The following is a 25,682-nucleotide window of genomic DNA, read 5'->3' as shown; positions in this document are numbered from 1 at the left end:
AGTTGTCAAATTTCTGCCTATATAGTTTTTCATAACATTCCCTAACTATCCTTTTGATGTCTGAAGGGTCTGTAGTGATGTCCTCTGTTTCATTCCTGATATTGAAAATGTGTCATTCATTTTTTCTTTGCAGTTGTACTAGAAGCTTTTCAATGTTATTGGTCTTTTAAAAGAACCCACTCTTTTTTTTCCTTATTAGTCATCAATTTTATACACACCAGTGTATACATGCCAATGCCAATCACCCAGTTCATCACACCACCACCCCAAACCCCCTCCACTTTCCCCCCTTGGTGTCCATACGTTTGTTCTCTACATCTGTGTCTCAATTTCTGCCCTGCAAACCGGTTCATCTGTACCATTTTCCTAGGTCCCACATATATGCGTTAATATACGATATTTGTTTTTCTCTTTCTGACTTACTTCACTCTGTATGACAGTCTCTAGATCAATCCACGTCTCAACAAATGACCCAATTTTGTTCCTTTTTATGGCTGAGTAATATTCCATTGTATATATGTACCACATCTTCTTTATCCATTTGTCTGTCAATGAGCATTTAGGTTGCTTCCGTGACCTGGGTATTGTAAATAATGCTGCAGTGAACATTGGTGTGCATGTGTCGTTTTGATTATGGTTTTCTCTGGGTATATGCCCAGTACTGGGATTGCTGGATTGTATGGTAATTCTATTTTTAGTTTTTTAAGGAATCTCCATAGTGGCTGTATCAATTTACATTCCCACCAACAGTGCAAGAGGGTTCCCTTTCCTCCACACCCTCTCCAGCATTTGTTGTTTGTAGATTTTCTGATGAAGCCCATTCTAACTGGTGTGAGGTGATACCTCATTGTAGTTCTGATTTGCATTTCTCTAATAATTAGTGATGTTGAGTAGCTTTTCATGTGATTCTTGGCCATCTGTATGTCTTCTTTAGAGAAATGTCTATTTAGGTCTTCTGCCCGTTTTTGGATTGGGTTGTTTGTTTTTCTAATATTGAGCTGCATGTGCTGTTTATATATTTTGGAGATTAATCCTTCGTCCATTGATTCGTTGGCAAATGTTTTCTCCCATTCTGAGGGTTGTCTTTTCATCTTGTTTATGGTTTCCTTTGCTGTGCAAAAACTTTTAAGTTTCATTAGATCCCATTTGTTTCTTTTTGTTTTTATTTCCATTACTCTAAGAGGTGGATCAAAAAAGATCTCGCTGTGAATTATGTCAGAGTGTTCTTCCTATATTTTCCACCAAGAGTTTTATGGTGTCTGGTCTTACATTTAGGTCTCTAATCCATTTTGAGTTTATTTTTGTGTATGGTGTTAGGGAATGTTCTAATTTCATTCTTTTACATGTAGCTGTCCAGGTTTCCCAGAACCACTTATTGAAGAGACTGTCTTTTCTCCATTGTATATCCTTGCCTCCTTTGTCATAGATTAGTTGACCATAGGTGTATGGGTTTTCCTCTGGGCTTTCTATCTTGTTCCATTGATCTATGTTTCAGTTTTGGTGCCAGTACCACATTGTCTTGATTACTGTAGCTTTGTAGTATAGTCTGAAGTCAGGGAATCTGATTCCTCCAGCTCCGTTTTTTCCCTCAAGACTGTTTTGGCTATTAGGGGTCTTTTGTGTCTCCATACAAAATTTAAGATTTTTTGTTCTAGTTCCATAAAAAATGCCATTGGATAGGGTTTCCATTGAATATGTAGATTGCTTTGGGCACTATACTCATTTTCACAATATTGATTCTTCCCATCCAAGAACATGGTATACCTCTCCATCTGTTGATATCATCTTTAATTTCTTTTATCAGTGTCTTATAGTTTTCTGCATACAGGTCTTTTGTCTCCTTAGGTAGGTTTATTCCTAGGTATTTTATTCTTTTTGTTGCAGTGGTAAATGGGAGTGTTTCCTTAATTTCTCTTTCAGATTTTTCATCATTAGTGTATAGGAATGCAAGAGATTTCTGTGCATTAATTTTGTATCCTGCAACTTTACCAAGTTCATTGATTAGCTCTAGTAGTTTTCTGGTAGCATCTTTAGGATTCTCTACATATAGTATCATGTCATCTGTAAAGAGTGACCGTTTTACTTCTTCTTTTCCAATTTATATTCCTTTTATTTCTTTTTCTTCTCTGATTGCTGTGGCTACGACTTCCAAAACTATGTTGAATAATAGTGGTGAGAGTGGACATCCTTGTGTTGTTCCTGAACTTAGAGGAAATGCTTTCAGTTTTTCACCATTGAGAATGATGTTTGCTGTGCGTTTGTCATATATGGCTGTTATTATGTTGGGGTAGCTTCCCTCTATGCCCACTTTCTGGAGAGTTTTTATATAAATCAGTGTTGAATTTTGTCAAAAGCTTTCTCTGCATCTCTTGAGATGATCATATGGTTTTTATTCTTAAGTTTGTTAATATATTGTATCATATTGACTGATTTGCATATATTGAAGAATCCTTGCATCCCGGGGATAAATCCCACTTGATCATGGTGTTTGATACTTTTTTTTTTTTTTTGTGGTACGCGGGCCTCTCACTGTTGTGGCCTCTCCCATTGCAGAGCACAGCCTCCAGACACGCAGGCTCAGCAGCCATGGCTCATGGGCCCAGCCGCTCCATGGCAGGTGGGATATTCCTGGACCGGGGCACGAACCCATGTTCCCTGCATCAGCAGGCAGACTCTGAACAACTGCACCAGCAGGGAAGCCCAATGGTGTATGATACTTTTAATGTGTTGTTGGATTCTGTTTGCTAGTATTTCGTTGAGGATTTTTGCATCTATATTCATCAGTGATATTGGTTTGTAATTTTCTTTTTTGTAGTATCTTTGTCTGGTTTTGGAATCAGGGTGATGGCGGCCTCATAGAATGAGTTTGGGAGTGTTCTTTCCACTGCAATTTTTTGGAAGAGTTTGAGAAGGATGGGTGTTAGCTCTTCTCTAAATGTTTGATATTATTCACCTGTGAAGCTATCTGGTCCTGGACTTTTGTTTGTTGGAAGATTTTTAATCACAGTTTCAATTTCATTACTTGTGATGGTCTGTTCATATTTTCTATTTCATCCTGGTTCAGTCTTGGAAGGTTATACCTTTCTAAGAATTTGTCCTTTACTTCCAGGTTGTCCATTTTATTGGCATTGACTTGCTTGTAGTAGTCTCTTAGGATGCTTTTTATTTCTGCAGTGTCTGTTGTAACTTCTACTTTTTCATTTCTAATTTTATTGATTTGAGCCTTCTCCCTCTTTTTCTTGATGAGTCTGGCTAATGGTTTATCAATTTTGTTTATCTTCTCCAAGTACCAGCTTTTAATTTTATTGATCTTTGCTATCGTTTTCTTTGTTTCTATTTCATTTATTTTCTGCTCTGATATTTATGATTTCTTTCCTTTTGATAACTTTGGGCTTTGTTTGTTCTTCTTTCTCTAGTTCCCTTAGGTGTAAGGTTAGATTGTTTATTTGAGATTTGTCTTATTTCTTGAGGTAGGCTCGTATAGCTATAAACTTCGCTCTTAGAACTGCTTTTGCTGCATCCCACAGGTTTTGGATCACTGTGTTTTCATTGTCATTTTTCTCTAGATATTTTTTGATTTCCTCTTTGATTTCTTCAGTGATCTCTTGGTTATTTAGTGAGGTATTGTTTCGCCTCCATGTTTTTGTGTTTTTTACGTTTTTTCCCCTGTAATTCATTTCTAATCTCATAGCACTGTGGTCAGAAAAGAAGTTTGATATGATTTCAATTTTCTTAAATTTACTGAGGCTTGATTTGTGACCCAAGATGTGATCTCTCCTGGAGAATGTCACATACACACTTGAGAAGAAAGTATAATCTGCTGTTTTTGGTTGGAATGTCCTATAAATATCAATTATATCTATCTGGTCTTTAAATTGTGTCATTTAAAGCTTCTGTTTCCTTATTTATTTTCATTTAGGATGATCGGTCCATTGGTGTAAGTGAGCTGTTAAAGTCCCCCCATTATTATTGTGTTACTGTCGCTCTCCTCTTTTAACTGTTAGCAGTTGCCTTATGTACAGAGGTGCTCCTATGTTGGGTGCATATATATTTATAATTGTTATATCTTCTTCTTGGATTGTTCCTTTGATCATTATGTAGTGTCCTTCTTCGTCTCTTGTAACATTCTTTATTTTAAAGTCTATTTTATCTAATATGAGTATTGCTACTCCAGCTTCCCCTTGATTTCCATTTGCATGGAATATCTTTTGCCATCCCCTCACTTTCAGTCTGTATGTGTCCCTAGGTCTGAAGTTGGTCTCTTGTAGAGAGCATATATATGTGTTTTGTTTTGTATCCATTCAGCAAGCGTGTGTCTTTTGGTTGGAGCATTTAATCCATTCACTTTTAAGGTAATTATAGATACATATATTCATATGACGATTTTCTTAATTGTTTTGGGTTTGTTTTTGTAGGTCCTTCTCTTCTCTTGTGTTTCCCCCTTAGAGAAGTTCCTTTAGCATTTATTGTAAAGCTGGTTTCGTGGTGCTGAATTCTCTTAGCTTTTGCTTGTCTGTAAAGCTTTTGATTTCTCCATCAAATCTGAGTGAGATCCTTGCTGGGTAGAGTAATCTTGGTTGTAGTTTCCTCCCTTCCATCACTTTAAGTATATCATGCCACTCCCTTCTGGCTTGTAGAGTTTCTGCTGAGAAATCAGCTGTTAACCTTATGGGAGTTTCCTTGTATATTATTTGTCATTTTTCCCTTGCTGTTTTCAATAATTTTTACCAGTTTGATTACTATGTGTCTCGGCATGTTTCTCCTTGGGTTTATGCTGTATATGACTCTCTGTGCTTCCTGGATTTGGGTGGCTGTTTCCTTTCCCATATTAGGGAAGTTTTCGACTATAATCTCTTCAAATATTTTCTCTGGTCCTTTCTCTCTCTCTTCTCCTTCTGGGACTCCTATAATGTAAATGTTGTTGCGTTTAATGTTGTCCCAGAAGTCTCTTAGGCTGTCTTCATTTCTTTTCATTCTTTTTTCTTTATTCTGTTCCACAGCAGTGAATTTCACCATTTCTGTCTTCCAGGTCACTTATCCGTTCTTCTGCCTCAGTTATTCTGCTATTGATTCCTTCTAGTGTAGTTTTCATTTCAGGTATTGTATTGTTCATCTCTGTTTGTTTGTCCTTCAGTTCTTCTAGGTCTGTGTTAAACATTTCTTGCATCTTCTCGATTTTTGCCTCCATTCTTTTGCCGATGTCCTGGATCATCTTCACTATCATTATTCTGAATTCTTTTTCTGGAAGGTTGCCTATCTCCACTTCATTTAGTTGTTTTTCTTGTTCCTTCATCTGCTACATAGCCCTCTGCCTTTTCATCTTGTCTATCTTTCTGTGAATGTGGTTTTTGTTCCACAGGCTGCAGGATTGTAATTCTTCTTGCTTCTGCTGTCTGCCTTCTGGTGGATAAGGCTATCTCAGAGCCCACTCTTTGTTTCAGTTATTTTCTCTATTGTTTATCTGTTTTCATTTTCACTGATTTTTCTTCTTTATTATTTCCTCCCTTCTGCTTGCTTTGGGTTTATTTTGCTCCTTCATTTCTCATTTCTTGAGGCAGGAATTTAGATTATTGATTTAGACTTTTTCTTTTTCCTAGTGCCACACCTGTGTCTCCTCTTGTGCTTGGTTCCTGACTGCTGTGTTCTTCCTCCAGTCCTCAGGTCCCTAGACAGTCTGCCTCCTCTTCCACTTCAGAGTCCTTCTATGCTTGTCCCGTGTGTTATTTCTAGGGTTCAAGTTGTACTGAACGAGGAGAGTAGGAGAGAAGAGTCCATGCCATCTTGTCTGGTATGGCCTGTAAATGCTTTAACATCTTCCATCTTCTGCTCAGGCTCAACCAGGGCTGGTACTTCAGGGTGCTGCAGGGTGCCTGACGCATGATGCTTGCCAGTGTAGTAAAGCTGGAAATGTCTTTTGGAGCACCTAGGTTGGCAGGCTGAAGAGAAGTGTAAGATGCTGATGTGATCCTTCTCCCTGGATCCAAAGCCTACCCCGGGCATCTGAGGGCTCCAGCCACTGCAGGCTGCATCCAGTGGGTCTGGTGTGAGGATGCACATCTTATTGTTTGTTTTTATGGTATTGGGGTTTTTTACAATATTTCTAGCCTAATGGACCTCTCTTCACTAGTACAGCATAAGTCAAGATGTTAACGGAGTTTTTGGTTGGTTCATTGGTTGTTTTGTTTTGCTTTTTTTTTTTGCAGTATGCAGGCCTCTCACTGTTGTGGCCTCTCCCATTGCGGAGCACAGGCTTGACGCACAGGCTCAGCGGCCATGGCTCATGGGCCTAGTTGCTCCGCGGCATGTGGGATCCTCCCAGACCTGGTCACGAACCCGTGTCCCCTGCATTGGCAGGCGGACTCTCAACCACTGCGCCACCAGGGAAGCCCAGTTGGTTGGTTTTGATAGTGGGAGAAATGTTCGGAGTCCTCTAATTCTTTGGTTCTCTTTTGTCTTTCAGGAACCTAAATCTCATCCCCCTGCTTTTTACTTTTTCCCTTTACCTCTCAATTGCCATCAACATGTCTTCCTTCTTTCCAATTTTTCTACCCAGAAGTTATGCACTTTAACTCATGCATATCCATTTATTCACATCTGTTCTCCTTGAATTAGGTTCCTATAGTCTGTGTAAGTAATTACCACATTTAATGATTTAATACAAGACAAATGCATTATCATACAGTTGTAGAGGTCAGAAGTCTACAATGGGTAGCTGGGCTCTAGAGAAGAATCCATTTCCTTGCCTTTTCCAACTCCCAGAGGTGTCCACAGTCCTTGGCAAAGGGCCTCACATCAGTCTGACCTCTGCTTCTGACATCACATCTCCTCCAACTGTTCTGCCTCAATCTTTTACTTATAAGAATCTTTGTGCTTACATGGCCTCCACTAGGAAAATGTGCCCGTCTCAAGATCCTTAACAAATCACTACTGCTAATCCCTTTTGACATGTAAGGTAACATATGCACAGGTTCTGGGGATTCTGTTCCAACCCTTTTAAATCACACATACTTTTAAACCCCTTTCTATGATCTGTGCTCCTTAGGACACTTTTCCAATATTTTCAAAGTTTAGACAAATTTATATTGGTGGTGGTATTTCCAAATAACTCTAGCTGCCTTGTCTATTTCTCCATAATTTTCCTGGTGGCTGGTTGAAGATGGGATGGCAGCCTAGTGAGAGACTATTAGGATTTGCTGAATTTTCTCTTGTCTCACAGTTATTTTCACTTCTGACATTTTCTCTTCAAGTAATAACACCCTTGCAGCCTGAGAAAAGAAAGTAGGAGAATGAGGGACTCCTGTATGCTGATTTCTGCCTCAAGCTTGAGCCCAGGATGCAGGTCAAAGCCTCAGAGTGCTGATGGGCCCAGGTGGCCTCAGATGGAGTAAGTCGAGGCCCCTGGGAATGGCTCCTGTGTGATCCCTCTAATCGCTCCTCTTGTCCCTTGATGATTTCCAGGCCCAGAGCTGTCTTCTCCTCTCCTGGTAGTTCTCCTCCTAGGCCCCAAGGTGCTGTTGGTGGTCGGTGTCTCTGTCATCTTTGTCTACAGGAAGCATTGGGCCTGACTGTAAGTTGGGGTAGGAGGGAGGGCAGGACAAGGTCTGTCCTAGATGACATAAGGTCAGTAGGGGAGCCAGCCCATAGGTCACACAGGGTCAGGGCCCACGTGGGGATAAGAGAAGGGGACACACTTCCCTCAATACCCTCAGGAGTATCCTGTTTCCCTCTAAGAGGTGCCCAACTCCCAGGAGGTGTGTGGGGTCCTGGAGGAGGTGGGCTGGATCAGGGGTTTTCAAAGGGTGTCTCTTAGCAGTTCTGTAGAGGAAGTGGGCAGAGGGTGCTGAATGAGGAGGAGCTGAGTGGGTGGTTCCCTTAGAGACCATTTCTAAACACTTGAGTCCTGGGGCTCCTTGGGGCAAAAAGAATCCACATTTTCAGGTTATGTTGAGAACTCTGGATTGGCTATTCTGAGAGCGGCTTCTGCTCTGACCCTCCATGTGACAGAACAGAAGGGCTGGGGATGGGGCATCAGAACTGGGGAGGAGGCTGAGGGGTCAGAGTGCTATCCCAGGGGCTGCTCATCCTCTCAAGACAGGCATCCCGAGAGGAGAACACCTGGGCACATAGGAGGCATGCAAGGAACGTTTCCTGAATGATGAGCAGATAATTAAATATGGACATGTTTCTCACAGCTCCTTCTTTCCTCCCTGCTGGTGTCACCCTCAGTGTCTGCTGCCTCCTTCCCTTCCTGAGGGACCCAGCCCAGGAGAAGGACTCAACTGGGAGATTCCATGACTCTGCTCCAAATGCCTCTCCTCCGTGGAGACTTGCCTGCCCACATGCCCCTGAAGCCACCAGAGCTGGGTCTTCATACATGGTCCTGAGCAAGGATCATGGGAAGTAGCTCTGGGAGCTGACTCAGGACATTTCCCTGGAACATGAGAAATAAGTCAGATCAACACAGATCAGGTTATCTCTCATCCATCACCTTGGACTCGGCCATGAACTACACAATAATGCCCTGTGCTGAGGAGTTATTCTGTCCTCTGGATTCCTGCCTTCACCTGACTCCCCACCTTTTGAGGTGCCTTTTTAGTACAAATGACTCCCCATCTTAGTTTTAAGAAAAATTATTCTCCTTCCTCATTGTCTAAATATCCAACTTCTCAAACCCAGAAAATAGTGTTCCCTCCTCTCTCCATGATGGGAAGAGTAGTTTTTCTATAATCTTGCATCCTTCCCAACCCTATTGCTCATGGTAAATATACTGTGTCCAGAAGCCTGGAGTCATCCTTGATTTCTCTTTCTTTTATATCACGTATTCAATTCTGCCTTCAAAATGTTTATGTCCAGTGATCAGATGGAACTCTTTAACAATTGACTATCCAAAAGGAAAAAAAAATAAAGAAAAGTTCTTGGTATAAATACTCCCAATGTGGTCAATTTCAAGTTAGCAACAGTTTAACAACTAGTTTGCAAAATTCCTGAAAATGTAAATATCAGCTCTCATGAGCCAGTCCAATCCCCTCCAGCACACTTCTTAATTGCATTCATAATCTGCACATTCTCACCCCCACCACTGATCCCTGGTCCCAGCCACCATCATCTCTTCCTGCACCATTGCTATAGTCTCTGACTGGCTTTCCTGTTTCAGCCTCAGTGATTCCTTGGGAATGTAAGTCAAATCCTATCATTCCTCTGCTTCCTCCTCCAACATGTCTGCCTGGCTCACTCTCTTCCTTCATTTCAACCTCTGCTCAAATATCACTTTATCAAAGCCATCTTCCATATACCATCCTGTATAAAGTATCAGTTCCTCTCTCAGCCTCACATTCCATGACCTCTTGACCTGATTAACTTGTTTCCTGAACACTTATTACCATCTGACATATGAAGCATAGGCAGTTCTCACTTTGCATAGTAGAGAAGGACCATAAAAATTACCGTGTAAACTGAATCATGGAAAGTGATCTCAGTAATCAATGGGATAAATAAAGATTGTTCTGTGATCATTAAAATTTGATTTCAAAATATTAGGAACTCTCTTACTGTCAGCTACTAATAATATGTAGTTTAACAAATTAGAAACACTGAGAATTAAAGCAATTTATTTCTTTATAAAAACTTATCCAAAGTGTTTGAATGGTGCTTGCCTTCTTCTTCTTGCATAATTTATAATATAAGAGCATCTTTTTTACAACTTGGTGAATTATGCTCCTTGCAAAGTTTGGATCCGTTTCCGACATTTTATGCCTTGTACTCTCAATGTCGTGAAATCTTTACAAACTTTCTTTAATTCAAAGTATTTGCTGTTGTCACTTCCTCTGGGACATTTTCACTCTTTTCCTCACCACAACTTTCCTCATTTATGTGGTAAGTTTGCCTTTACTAAGTTCTTCTGATTGCATATGTAGAATCTTTCTAACACTATTAAGGTACCTTGGTCAGCTATTTCTTCTGTAATCCATTTATGTTGTTTGAATATAACTTCTCGCATCATCATATTTTGTCTCTCCATGGCACTTTCATCTTTGTTGCCAGTTCCCTTCAATCATCTGGCTCTTGTGTTCTAAAGTTTTTTCATTAAAGGCTAATCTCTCTTCTTTGTGTTCAGAAATCCTATCAAAAATTCAATATTCTTCAGAACCCAAGGAAGTGAAAAACCAAAAGAAAACAAAACCAAAAAGCAAAAACTGACATTGATTAGAGTTTGTCAAAGGGGCTCAGAAACAAACTGAAAGAGGTCCCAATGGACAAAGCTGGAACAATTTGGGCAAGAAATATTGGAGATATATATATATATACACACACACACATATAGATATGTATATATATGTATATATATATACACACACACACACACACACACACACACATATATATATACATATTCTGAATGTTTTTGTCCCCTCAAAATTCACATTTTAGAATATTAATGCCCAATGTGACCATGTTAGAAGTTGGGGCATTTGGAACATGACTAGTATATAAGGGCTCCTCTGTCATGAATGGGATTAGTACCCTTCTAAAAGAGACCCCCAAGATCATCCTAGTTCCTTCTTCCATGTGAAGATACAATGAGAAATCTGCAATCCAAAAGAGGGCCCTCACCCAATCAAACTGCCAAGCTGATAGTGGAATTAGAGCTTCCAGAACTGTGAGCAATAAATTTCTGTTGTAAGCCATCCAGTCTGTGATATTTTGTTATAGCACCCAAATAGACTAAGACAGATTATAAACCAAAATATAATAAATATCTATGAGTCCATATAGATGTAAATAAATAATTTAATAAATTAATAAATGGAGAATTAAAAAAAATCTTCTTTGCAGGAAACTCTCAAATTATGAAGACACTTCACTCTAAATAAGGGGAAAACCAATTCACTACCCCTGAAGTATGGGCTGCACATGGTGACTCCCTTCCAAAGGGGATGAATGGAAGGAGGAAAAAGGGTTACTTTACAGTGGGGAAACCTGAATAATACAAGTTAGCCAGGTCATCAAGAGCTTACCAACAATAAATCAATATCAATAGGCATAAATCATGTAGATTTGATGAAAATGGCATGTTTCCTCTGGGACCTTCCCCCAAACCCATAACCCTAGATTAATTATGAGAAAAGCATCAGACAAAATGTAACAGAGGGGCATCCTACAATAAATCGGAGCAGTATTCATCAAATCTGTAGAAATCATCAAAAACAAGGACAGTCAGAGATGGTGTCACAGCTGAGAGGAGCCTAAGGAGACACATGTAAATGTGTGATATTCTGCATGGGACCTTGCCACAGACAAGGACTTTATGTAAAACTTAAGGAAGTCTGTTATGGACCGAATGTTTGTATCCCCCCCGAAATTCATATGTTCAAGTCTAACCCCTGAAGTGATGGTATTTGGAAGTGGGTCTTTGGGAATGAATTAAGTCATGGGGTGGAGCCCTTTCCCAGAATGTCGCATAGTTGGAATCATGCAGCATATAGATTTTTCCTTTCAGTTATTAATAAGCATTTAAGATTCCTCCACAGCTTTTCAGGGCTTGAGAGCGCATATAATTTTAGTTCTGAATAATGTTTGATTATCTGGATTTACCAATTTCTTTACCAGTTCACCTACTGGAGGTCATCTTGGTTGTTTTCAAGTTTTTGCAAGTATGAATAAAGCTACTATGAACTTCAGGGAGAATCTTTTCCAGGCCTCTCTCCCAGCCCCTGCTAACCCCAGATATTCCTTGGATTGTAGATGGCATTTCCCTGTGTCTCCACCTCATCTTCTTTCTGTGAATGACAGCTAAGTTAAGCTGTGCCTGAACTCCTGATTCACACAAACTATGAAACAATAGACTTGGGTTTTTTTTAAGCCACTATGTTTTTGGTAATAAGTTATTCAGCAATAAAAATCAAATGCATTATATTTGAGAAATCCATCAAGAGAAAGTCCTCAATAGTTTTGTAGAATTCATCTTGCATACACTCTGTGTATCTTCCATGAACTCAATGATAATGCTGCTTGTGTGATCCCCAAGAACACATACCAAGAGCAATTAAATACTGAGGAATAAGATTTTGTTGGATAGGGTTGAGCATTAACATGAAACATTGTGATAGTTAAGATTTTTTCACACTCTAAGAACCAATTTTCACCCATTAGGAAAAATATCAATTTCATGGAGAATGCAAGTCTCAACGTTTATTTTGGATGAGTGGGCTTTTGCATCATGAAAGAGCTTGCAGAAAATGGGAGATGGCTCTTTCTCCAGGTCACTCTCTGAACACAGTATGTTGGTTATGAACACCTTGTCCTTAGCTTGAGGCCTTGTCTCTGATCCCAGAACATAAAGAAAAATCTGACACAAATTCTATTTGACATTTCTCATTTAATAGAAATGCATTTGTCCTCATGGTAAATATGTTTATTTAAGTGCCTGCTATTCTGCAGGCCATCCTCATATCCTGATGCCCAAGGAAGGTGCCATCCTCCTTTCTGTGCATTAGTCTCCTTCTCACCCATAAGGCAACCATATTTATAATTTTTATACTTTGGTGCCAGTACACATGGCTGAAAGGATGTGTAATGAGACCTCATCTTGATCTATACCAGAACCTCAGAACATCTTGGGCCAAGGCAAGGAACATGAACAACGATTTGACATTTCTTACAGGAACTTCAGGTGAAGAGTTCCGGTAAAACAACCTGAGAGTTCAGTGTCAGTCAAAGCTGGAGGTACTGTAAACCGGGGCTGCAAAATGTCTTCTTCAGAGCGCCTGTCTAGTGGTTCAATGGGACTGGGCCAGACGATAAGTAATCTATGGTTTCAGTGGAAGACAATTCCCCAAAGTATTCTAAATGGAAAGCATAATGACCAACCAAACAGATTGATTCCATCTGCATCAGTGATGTGTCACATGGGATGGTGGCACCTATACTGTGTGAAGTTAATGAAAGGGCATCCTGACATGTCCATATATCTGGTCCAGGCAACTATGTGTCCATGAACGGTGAAAATAATCTGATAAACTCCATCCCCTTGTCTGCTAAAAGTAGACTTTTAAAAACTCTGCAATATGCACTACATCATTATCACATACTGGGTCCTGGGCCCCTTCATTCACAAACAGCCCTGTAAGCTGGCATCCTGCTGTTGACCCTTCTGGTTATTCATTCTGGGGTCCTATGTCTAATATTCAATCAAGCCAGTTTGAGAGGCTAGGGCCCTTCTGTGATGGCCAACACCACCAGACACTGAACATAAGACATGGACACTCTGAAGTAAAAAAAATTGGGGGTAGGGAAAAGGCAACTAAGTGTGTGCATTGCATGGTCCAAAAAGTTGGAAAACTGGGACCTGGAAGGCTGACCAGTCATTCTGAAATTTCAGGACAAACCTGGGCTCAGAAATATGCATTGTGTCTATTATGGCCTATTTTCTGACCCTGAATATTAGAAACAGATACTTGTAGCTATATCTTAGCTTCTGGATTCAGGATGAAATCTCAACCTGGGTGAAGTTTGCCCCCAAATGCCCAATATAGACTGAGCCAAAACAAAGGGATCCTCAGGCAAGCAGAATCTCTTCTAGCCTGCACAATTCCACTCACCTATTTCCAACTGGAATGTGATTGGAACATGGTGGCAAGTACCTGAGGGGTCATCACAATTCAGTCAGGGACCTTGTCCCACCCACAGGAAGTCAATGAGTGGGTGTGTCCTCCTACTATGGCCAGGAGTAGCTCTGGGGAATCATGAGACTAGAAGGAGGGGTTGTGAGTGTCACCCACTTCCAGATCTTTTCTTCCAGAAAAGCCCTCCAGGAGGGGTTAATTAACTCTCCTACCACTTGCCATTTACCTGGTCTGCTCTGAGAATTGTACTCCAAGCTCTGCTGTTCTTTTATTCTCTGGGGACAATCAGTGTTTTCCTTCCCATTGCCACCATCTGAATTAATATTGTGAAATACTCTGAGGTGAGTGTGTTCCTCTGTTCAGAATACAAAGCCAGCAGAAGGAAGAAAATGAAAAGATTAGAGTAGATTGGAGCAGAAATAAACAAAACCAATGAAAGTCAAAAGAAGGTATTAAGAGAGGAAAGGGGGGAGAAGATGCAAGACCTACAGATAATAATTCACAAAATAGCAATAGCAAGTCCTTCCCCATTGTAATTATTTTAAATGTAAATGGATTCAACTCCTCAATAAATAGACATAGATTGACTAAATGGGGAAAAAACAACAAGGATCCAAGTACATGCTATCTATAAGAGATCACTTTAGATCTATGAGCATACAAAGGCTGAAAGTGAAAGAAAGGAAAAACATGTCCATGCAAAATGTAACCAAAAGGTAGCAGGGGTAGCTATACTAATAGTAGATAAAATAGAATTTAAGTAAAAAACTGATACAATAGACAAAGAGGACATTATATAGTGATAAAAGAAAATATAACTAATATTTGTACATCAAATGTCAGAACTCTAAATATAAGAAGCAAATATTTCCAGAATGGAAGGGAGAATTTGAGAGAAATAAAACAAGAGAAAGAGATTTTAATACCCCACTTTCCATAATAAATGAACAACCAGAATGAATATTAATAAGGACAGAGAAGACTTTAATAACACTACAGATCAATTGGAAGTCACCGACATGTACAGAACATTCCACTGAACAAGAGCCTAATATACATCCCTCTCAAGTGCACATGGAACATCCTCCAGGATAGGACACATGGTAGGCAGCAAGACAAGTCTTAAGATGTTTGGAAAGATTGTAATTAAAGAAAGTACCTTTTCTGATTACAATTGAATGAAATTACAAATCAATAGCTGAAGAACAGGAAAATCAAAAATATGTGGAAATTAAACAACACACTCTCAAATAACCAATATATGAAAGAAGAAATCACAGGGGAAGTTAAATAGTACCTTGAGATAAGTAAAAACAAAAACACAACATACCAAAGATTATGGATACAGAAAGCAGTGCTCTAATACTCCTACACCTATTTAATTAATTTAACATTTAGCTCTATTTGCCTTACATTGAGCATTAAAGAAAAAATATTTCTTTAACTTTTTTTAAAAGATAACGTTTTTGAGCATGAGAGATCTTGTGGCTGGTTCCTTGGAAAAGAAGACATAGAGGGCAGGCAGGCTGGGGTAATTTCAATGGATGTTTCTTTCTGTTTCTGTCTTTAGTTATTCCCCCCCTGAAGATCACCACTAAGCCCTCTAGGATGCAAATCCATATGCATCAGAGAGTGAATCTCACGTACCATGTGAGCCACTTTTCTTTGTTTTTTTCCAGTGTTTTCAACAGTCTTTATTAGTGTTATGGTTTGTATTTTATTTAATTTTTAAAATTTTATTGGAATATAGTTGATTTACAATGTTGTGTTAGTTTCAGGTGTACAGCAAAGTGATTCAGTTATACATATACATATATTCATTCTTTTTCAGATTCTTTTCTCATATAGGTTATCATAGAATATTGAGTAGAGTTCCCTGTGTTATATAATAAGCCCCTGTTGATTTTCTATCTTACGTATAGTAGTGCATGTATGTTAATCCCAAACTCCTGATTTATCCCTCCCCCCGCCCACGTTTCCCCCTTAGTAACCATAAGTTTGTTTTTGATATCTGTAAGTCTGTTTCTGTTCTGTAAATAAGTTCATTTGTATTGTTTTTAAAATTAGATCCCACATATGAGTGATATCCTATGATATTTGTCTTCCTCTGTCTGACTTACTTCACTTAGTATGTTAACCTCTAGGTCCATCCATGATGCTGCAAATGGCATTATTTCGTTCTTTTTTATGGCTGACTAGTAGTCCTTTGTATATATGTGCCACATCTTCTTTATCCATTCATCCAATGATGGACACTTAGGTTGTTTCCATCTCCTGGCTATTGTAAATAGAGCTGCAATGAACATTTTGGTACATGACTCTTTTTGAATTATGGTTTTCTCTGGGTATATGCCCAGTAGTGGGATTGCTAGGTCATATGGTGGTTCTATTTGTAGTTTTTAAGGAACCTTCATACTGTTCTCCATAGTGGCTGTACCAATTCACATTCCCACCAGCAGTGCAAGAGCGTTCCCTTTTCTCCACACCCTCTCCAGCATTTATTGTTTGTAGATTTTTTGGTGATGGCCATTCTGACTGGTGTGAGATGATATCTCATTGTAGTTTTGATTTGCATTTCTCTAATGATTAATGATGTTGAGCATTCTTTCATGTGTTTGTTGGTAGTCTGTATATCTTCTTTGGAGAAATGTCTATTTAGGTCTGCCCATTTTTGGATTGGGTTGTTTGCTTTTTTGTTATTGAGCTGCATGAGCTGCTTGTAAATTTTGGAGATTAATCCTTTGTCAGCTGCTTCATTTGCAAATATTTTCTCCCATTCTGAGGTGCTGTCTTTTGGTCTTGTTTATGGTTTCCTTTGCTGTGCAAAAGCTTTGCAGTTTCATTAGGTCCCATTTGTTTATTTTTGTTTTTATTTCCATTTCTCTAGGAAGTAGGTCAAAAAGGATCTTGCTGTGGTTTATGTCATAGAGTGTTCTGCCTATGTTTTCCTCTAAGAGTTTGATAGTTTCTGGCCTTACATTTAGGTCTTTAATCCATTTTGAGCTTATTTTTGTGTATGGTGTTAGGGAGTGATCTAATCTCATACTTTTACATGTACCTGCCCAGTTTTCCCAGCACCACTTATTGAAGAGGCTGTCCTTTCTCCTCTGTACATTCCTGCCTCCTTTATCAAAGATAAGGTGACCATATGTGCATGGGTTTATCTCTGGGCTTTCTATCCCATTCCATTGATCTATATTTCTGTTTTTGTGCCAGTATCATACTCTCTTGATTACTGTAGCTTTGTAGCATAGTCTGAAGTCAGGGAACCTGATTCCTCCAGCTCCATTTTTCTTTCTCAAGATTGCTTTGGCTATTTGGGGTCTTTTGTGTTTCCATACAAATTGTGAAATTTTTTGTTCTAGTTCTGTGAAAAATGCCAGAGGTAGGTTGTTAGGGATTGCATTGAATCTATAGATTGCTTTGGGTAGTAGAGTCATTTTCACAATGTTGATTCTTCCAATCCAAGAACATGGCATATCTCTCCACCTATGTGTATCATATTTAATTTCTTTCATCGGTGTCTTATAATTTTCTGCATACAGGCCTTTTGTCTCCTTAGATAGGTTTATTCCTAGATATTTTATTCTTTTTGTTGCAATGGTAAATGGGAGTGTTTTCTTAATTTCCTTTCCAGATTTTTCATCATTAGTGTATAGAAATGCAAGAGATTTCTGTGCATTAATTTTGAATCCTGCTACTTTATCAAATTCATTGATTAGCTCTAGTAGTTTTCTCGTAGCAGCTTCAGGATTCTCTATGTATAGTATCATGTCATCTGCAAACAGTGAGAGCTTTACTTCTTCTTTTCTGATTTGGATTCCTTTTATTTCTTTTTCTTCCCTGACTGCTGTGGCTAAAACTTCCAAAACTATGTTGAATAATAGTGGTGAGAGTGGGCAACCTTGTCTTGTTCCTGATCTTAGTGGAAATGGTTTTAGTTTTTCACCATTGAGGACGATGTTGGCTGTGGGTTTGTCATATATTGCCTATATTATGTTGAGGAAATTTCCCTCTATGCCTACTTTCTGCAGGGTTTTTATCATAAATGGGTGTTGAATTATGTCAAAAGCGTTCTCTGCATCGGTTGAGATGATCATATGGTCTTTCTCCTTCAATTTGCTAATATGGTGTATCACGTTGATTGATTTGCATATATTGAAGAATCCTTGCATATCTGGGATAAACCCCACTTGATCATAGTGTATGATCCTTTTAATGTGTTGTTGGATTCTGTTTGCTAGTATTTTGTTGAGGATCTTTGCGTCTATGTTCATCAGTGATATTGGTCTGTAGTTTTCTTTCTTTGTGATATCTTTTTCTGGTTTTGGTATCAGAGTGATGTTGGCCCCGTAGAATGAGCTTGGGAGTGGTCCTCCCCCTGCTATATTTTGGAAGAGTTTGAGAAGGATAGGTGTTAGCTCTTCTCTAAATGTTTGATAGAATTCACCTGTGAAGCCATCTGGTCCTGGGCTTTTGTTTGTTGGAAGATTTTTAATCACAGTTTCAATTTCATATTTGAAACTGAAACTGTGATTAAAAATCACAGTTGGTCTGTTCATATTTTCTATTTCTTCCTGATTCAGTCTCAGAAGGTTGTGCATTTCTAAGAATTTGTCCAGTTCTTCGAGGTTGTCTATTTTATTGGCATAGAGTTGCTTGTAGTAATCTCTCATGATCCTTTGTAGTTCTGCAGTGTCAGTCGTTATTTCTCCTTTTTCATTTCTAATCCTACTGATTTGAGTCTTCTCCCTTTTTTTCTTGATAAGCCTGGCTAATGGTTTATGAATTTTGTTTATCTTATCAAAGAACCAGCTTTTAGTTATATTGATCTTTGCTATCATTTCTTTCATTTCTTTTTCATTTATTTCTGATCTGATCTTTATGCTATCTTTCCTTCTGCTAACTTTGGCTTTTTTTTCTTTCTTCTTTCTCTAATTGCTTTAGGTGTAAGGTTAGGTTGTTTATTTGAGATATTTCTTGTTTCTTGAGGTTAGATTGTATTGCTATAAACTTCCCTCTTAGAACTGCTTTTGCTGCATCCCATAGGTTTGGGTCATCGTGTTTTCATTGTCATTTGTTTCTAGGTATTTTTTGATTTCCTCTTTGATTTCTTCAATGATTTCTTGGTTATTTAGTAATGTACTGTTTAGTGTCCATGTGTTTGTATTTTTTACAGATTTTTTTCCTGTAATTGATATCTAGTCTCATAGCGTTGTGGTCGGAAAAGATACTTGATATGATTTCAATTTTTTTAAATTTACTGAGGCTTGATTTGTGACGCAAGATATGGTGTATCCTGGAGAATGTTCCATGAGCACCTAAGAAGAAAGTGTATTCTGTTGTTTTTGGATGGAATGTCCTATAAATATCAATTAAGTCCATCTTGTTTAATGTATCACTTAAAGCTTGTGTTTCCTTATTTATTTTCATTTTGGATGATCTGTCCACTGGTGAAAGTGGGGTGTTAAAATCCCCTACTATTTTGTGTTACTGTCACTTTCCCGTTTTATGGCTGTTAACATTTGCCTTACATATTGAGGTGCTCCTATGTTGGGTGCATAAATATTTACAATGTTTTATCTTATTCTTAGATTGATTCCTTGATCATTATGTGGTGTCCCTTGTTTTATCTTGTAATATTCTTTATTTTAAAGTCTATTTTGCCTGATATGAGTATTGCTACTCCAGCTTTATTTGCATGCAATATCTTTTCCCGTCCCCTCACTTTCAGTCTGTGTGTGTCCCTAGGTCTGAAGTGGGTCTCTTGCAGACAGCATATATACACATCTTGTTTTTATGTCCATTCAGCCAGTCTACGTCTTTTGGTTGGAGCATTTAATCCATTTACACTTAAGGTAGTTATCGATATATATGTTCCTATTACCATTTTCTTAATTGCTTTGGGTTTGTTATTGGAGGTCTTTCCTTTCTCTTGTGTTTCCTGCCTAGAGAAGTTCCTTTAGCATTTGTTGTAAAGCTGGTTAGGTGGTGCTGACGTCTCTTAGCTTATGCTTGTCTGTTAAAGTTTTAATTTCTCTGTTGAATCAGAATGAGATCCTTGCTGTGTACAGTAATGTTGGTTGTAGGTTTTCCCCTTTCATCACTTTAAATATATCTTGCCACACCTTTCTGGTTTGCAGAGTGTCTGTTGAAAGATCAGCTGTTAACCTTACGGTGATTCCCTTATATGTTATTTGTTGCTTTTCCCTTTCTGCTTTTAATATTTTTTCTTTGTATTTAATTTTTGATAGTTTGACTTGGCATGTTTCTCCTTGGATTTATCCTGTATGGGACTCTCTGCACTTCCTGGACTTGATTGACTATTTCCTTTCCCATATTAGGGAAGTTTTCATCTATAAGCTCCTCAATTATTTTCTCTATCCCTTCCTTTTTCTCTTCTTCTTCTGCGACCCCTATAATTTGAATGCGGGTGCATTTAATGTTGTCCCAGAGGTCTCTGAGACTGTCCTCAATTATTTTCCTTCTCTTTTCTTTATTCTGCTCTGTGGTCATTATTTCCACTCTTTTATCTTCCAGGTCACTTATCCATTCTTCTGCCTCAGTAATTCTGCTACTGATTCCTTCTAGAGAATTTTTACTTTCATTTACTGTGTTGTTCATCATTGTTTGTTTGCTCTTTAGTTCTTCTAGGTTCTTGTTAAATGTTTCTTGTATTTTCTCCATTCTATTTCCAAGACTTTGGATCATCTTTACTATCATTACTCTGAAGTCTTTTTCAGGTAGACTGTCATTTCCTCTTCATTTGTTAGGTCTTTTGGGTTTTTACCTTGCTCCTTCATCAGCTGTGTGTTTCACTGTGTTCTCATTTTTGTTAACTGACTGTGTTTGGGGTCTCCTTCTTGCAGGCTGCAGGTTTGTTAGTTCCCATTGTGCATGGTGTCTGCCCCCAGTGGGTAAGTTTGTTTCAGTGGGTTGTGTAGGCTTCCTGGTGGAGGGGACTGGTGCCTGTTTTCTGATGTGTGAGCCTGGATCTTGTCTTTATGGTGGGCAGGACCACGTCCAGTGGTGTGTTTTGAGGTGTCTGTCAACTTATGATTTTAGGCAGCCTCTGTGCTAATGGGTGGGGTTGTGTTCCTGTCTTGCTAGTTGTTTGGCATGTGGTGTCCCACACTGGAGTTTAACAAGGTTTAACAAGTTTAACAAGAAACGTTTAACAAGGACCTAGAAGAACTAAAAAGGAAACAAACAATGATGAACAACACAATAAACGAAATTTAAAATTCCCTAGAAGGGATCAATAGCAGAATAACTGGGGCAGAAGAATGGATAAGTGAGCTGGAAGATAAAATAATGGAAAAAACTACAGCAGAGCAGAATAATAAAAAAGAAATGAAAGAATTAAGGACAGTCTCAGAGACCTCTGGGACAACATTAAATGCACCAACATATGAATTATAGGGGTCCCAGAAGAAGAAGAAAAAAAGAAAGGGACTGAGAAAATGTTTGAGGAACTTATAGTTGAAAACTTCCCTAATGTGGGAAAGGAGATAGTTAATCAAGTCCAGAAAGCACAGAGAGTCCCATACCAGATAAATCCAAGGAGAAACACGTCAAGACACATATTAATCAAACTATCAAATATTAAATACAAAGAAAAAATATTAAAAGCAGCAAGGGAAAAACAACAAATAACATACAAGGGAATCCCCATAAGGTTAACAGCGGATCTTTCAGCAGAAACTCTCCAAGCCAGAAGGGAGTAGCAGGACACATTTAAAGCGATGAAGGGGGAAAAACTACAACCAAGATTACTCTACCCAGCAAGGATCTCATTCAGATTTGATGGAGAAATTAAAACCTTTACAGACAAGCAGAAGCTAAGAGAATTCAGACAACCAAACCAGCTTTACAACAAATTCTAAAGGAACTTCTCTAGGCAGGAAACACAAGATAAGGAAAAGACTTACAATAACAAACACTAAACAACTAAGAAACTGGTAATAGGAACATACATATCGATAATTACCTTAAATGTAAATGGATTAAATGCTCCAACCAAAGATATAGACTGGCTGAATGGATACAAAAAGAAGTCGTGTATATATGCTGTCTACAAGAGACCCACTTCAGACCTAGGGACACATACAGACTGAACGTGAGGGGATAGAAAATGATATTCCATGCAAATGGAAATCAAAAGAAAGCTGGAGTAGCAGTTCTCATATCAGACAAAATAGACTTTAAAACAAAGACTATTACAAGATACAAAGGATACTACATGACGATCAAGGGATCAATCCAAGAAGAAGATATAACAATTGTAAATATTTATGCACCCAACATAGGAGCAACTCAATACATAAGGCGAATACTAAGAGCCATAATATGGGAATTCGACAGTAACACAATCATAGTAGGAGACTTTAACACCCCACTTTCACCAATGGACAGATCATCCAAAATGAAAATAAATAAGGAAACACAAGCTTTAAATGATACATTAAACAAGATAGACTTAATTGATATTTATAGGACATTCCATCCCAAAACAACAAAATACAATTTCTTCTCAAGTGCTCATGGAACATTCTCCAGGATAGATCATATCTTGGGTCACAAATCAAGCCTTGGTAAATTTAAGAAACTTGAAGTTGTATCAAGTTTCTTTTCCGACCACAATGCTATTAGACTAGATATCAATTACAGGAAACAATCTGTAAAAAATAACAAACACATGTAGGTTAAACAATACGTTACTAAATAAGCAAGAGATCACTGAAGAAACCAAAGAGGAAATCAAAAATACCTAGAAACAAATGACAATGAAAACACGATGACCCAAAACCTATGGGAAGCAGCAAAAGCAGTTCTAAGAGCGAAGTTTATAGCAATACAATCCTACATTAAGAAACATCTCAAATAAACAACCTAACCTTACACCTAAAGCAATTAGAGAAAGGACAAAAAAAACTCCAAAGTTAGCAGAAGGAAAGAAATCATAAAGATCAGATCAGAAATAAATGAAAAAGCAGTGAAGGAAACTATAGCAAAGATCAATAAAAGTAAAAGCTGGTTCTTTGAGAAGATAAACAAAATTGATAAACCATTTGCCAGACTGATCAAGAAAAAAAGGAGAAGACCAAAATCAATAGAATTAGAAATGAAAAAGGAGAAGTAACAACTGACACAGCAGAAATACAAAGGATGATGAGAGATTATTATAAGCAACTCTGTGCCAATAAAATGAACAACCTGTAAGAAAAGGACAAATACTTAGAAATGCACAACCTTCTGAGACTGAACCAGGAAGAAATAGAAAATATAAACAGATCAGTCACAAGCATTAAAATTGAAACTATGATTAAAAATCTTCCAACAAACAAAAGCACAGGGCCAGATGGCTTCACAGGAGAATTCTATCAAACATTTAGAGAAGAGCTAACACCTATCCGTCTCAAACTCTTCCAAAATAAAGTAGAGGGAGGAACACTCCCAAACTCATTCTATGAGGAGACCCTTACTCTGATACCAAAACCAAAGATGTCACAAAGAAAGAAAACAACAGGCCAATATCACTGATGAACATAGATGCAAAAATCTTCAAAAAAATATTGGCAAAGAGAATGCAATAGCACATTAAAAGGATCATACACCATGATCAAGTGGGGTTTATTCCAGGAATGCAAGGATTCTTCAATATATGCAAATCAAACAATGTGATACACCATGTTAATAAACTGAAGGAGAAAAACCATATGATCATCTCAATAGATGCAGAAAAACCTTTTGACAAAATTCAATAACCATTTATGATAAAAACCCTCCAGAAAGTAGACATAGAAGGAATTTACCTCAACATAATAATATGACAAACACACAGCCATCATTTTCCTCAGTGGTGAAAAACTGAAACCAATTCCACTAAGATTCGGAGGAAGACAAGGTTGCCCACTCTCACCACTATTTTTCAACATAGTTTTGGAAGTTTTAGCCACAGCAATTGGAGAAGAAAAAGAATTAAAAGGAATCCAAATCAGAAAAGAAGAAGTAAAGATGTCACTATTTGCAGATGACATGATACTATACACAGAGAATCCTAAAGATGTTACCAGGAAACTACTAGAGCTAATCAATGAATTTGGTAAAGTAGCAGGATACAAAATTAATGCACAGAAATCTCTTGCATTCCTATACACTAATGATGAAGATCTGAAAGTGAAATTAAGAAAACACTCCCATTTACCATTGCAACAAAAAGAATAAAATATCTAGGAATAAATCTACCTAAAGAGACAAAAGACCTGTATGCAGAAAATTATAAGACACTGATGAAAGAAATTAAAGATGATACAAATAGATGGAGAGATATGCCATGTTCTTGGATTGGAAGAATCAACATTGTGAAAATGACTCTACTACCCAAAGCAATCTACAGATTCAATGCAATCCCTAACAAACTATCAGTGGCATTCTTCACAGAACTAGAACAAAAAAATCTCACAATTTGTATGGAAACACAAATAACTTCAAATAGCCAAAGCAATCTTGAGAAAGAAAGACAGAGGTGGAGGAATCAGGCTCCCTGACTTCAGACTATACTACAAAGCTACAGTAATCAAGTCAGTATGGTGCTGGCACAAAAACAGAAATATATGTCAGTGGAGCAGGATAGAAAGCCCAGAGATGAACCCACACACATATGGTCACCTAATTTATGATAAAGGAGGCAAGAACATACAATGGAGAAAAGACAGCCCCTTCAGTAAGTGGTGCTGGGAAAACTGAACAGCTACATGTAAAAGAATTAAATTAGAACACTCCCTAACACCATACACAAAAATAAACTCAAAATAGATTAAAGACCTAAATGTAAGGCCAGACACTATTAAACTCTTAGAGGGAAACATAGGCAGAACACTCCATGACATAAATCACAGCAAGATCCTTTTTGACCTACCTCCTAGAGAAATGGAAATAAAAATAAAGAAATGGGACCTAATGAAACTTAAAAGCTTTTGCATAGCAAAAGAAACCATAAACAAGACGAAAAGACAACCCTCATAATGGCAGAAAATATTTGCAAATGAAGCAACTGACAAAGGATTAATCTCCAAAATTTACAAGCAGCTCATGCTGCTCAATTTCAAAAAACAACAAACAACCCAATCCAAAAGTGGGCAGAAGACCTAAATAGAGATTTCTCCAAAGAAGATATACAGACTGCCAACAAACACATGAAAGAATGCTCAACATCATTAATCATTACAGAAATGGAAATCAAAACTACAATGAGATATCATCTCACACCAGTCAGAATGGCCATCATCAAAAAATCTACAAACAACAAATGCTGGAGAGGGTGTGGAGAAAAGGGAACCCTCTTGCACTGCTGGTAGGAATGTGAATTGGTACAGCCACTATGGGGAACAGTATGGAGGTTCCTTAAAAAACTACAAATAGAACTACCATATGACCTAGCAATCCCACTACTGGGCATATACCCTGAGAAAACCACAATTCAAAAAGAGTCATGTACCAAAATGTTCATTGCAGCTCTATTTACAATAGCCAGGAGATGGAAACAACCTAAGTGTCCATCATCAGATGAATGGATAAAGAAGATGTGGCACATATATACAATGCAATATTAGCCATAAAAAGAAACGAAATTGAGCTATTTGTAATGAGGTGGATGGACCTAGAGTCTGTTATACAGAGTGAAGTAAGTCAGAAAGAGAAAGACAAATACTGTATGCTAACACATATATATGGAATTTAAGAAAAAAAAATGTCATGAAGAACCTAGGGGTAAGACAGGAATAAAGACACAGACCTATTAGAGAATGGACTTGAGGATATGGGGAAGGGGAAGGGGAAGCTGTGACAATGTGAGAAAGTGGCATGGACATATATATCCACTACCAAACGTAAAATAGATAGTAAGAAGCAGCCGCATAGCACAGGGAGATCAGCTTGGTGCTTTGTGACCACCTAGAGGGGTGGGATAGGGAGGGTGAGAGGGAGGGAGATGCAAGAGGGAAGAGATATGGGAACATATGTATATGTATAACTGATTCACTTTGTTATAAAGCAGAA

At 38.2% G+C, this 25,682-nt stretch overlaps 1 protein-coding gene across 1 annotated transcript in view; it reads left to right on the top strand.

Annotated features, from left to right (window-relative positions):
* The window catches only part of LOC307198557 (tyrosine-protein phosphatase non-receptor type substrate 1-like), a 40,149-nt gene extending 31,876 nt beyond the window's left edge, over positions 1–8,273 (top strand). The window contains exons 5-6 of the mRNA XM_079945535.1: positions 7,459–7,567; positions 8,193–8,273. Of these exons, the coding sequence (XP_079801661.1) occupies positions 7,459–7,565 (107 nt within the window). The 3' untranslated portion in view covers positions 7,566–7,567; positions 8,193–8,273. The remainder of the gene's footprint in view (positions 1–7,458; positions 7,568–8,192) is intronic.
* The last annotated feature ends 17,409 nt before the right edge of the window (positions 8,274–25,682 follow it).

The sequence above is a fragment of the Stenella coeruleoalba genome, assembly GCF_951394435.1.
Source record: "Stenella coeruleoalba genome assembly, chromosome: 15".
Lineage (NCBI taxonomy): Eukaryota > Metazoa > Chordata > Mammalia > Artiodactyla > Delphinidae > Stenella > Stenella coeruleoalba.
This window is presented reverse-complemented; position numbering and strand designations above follow the sequence as displayed.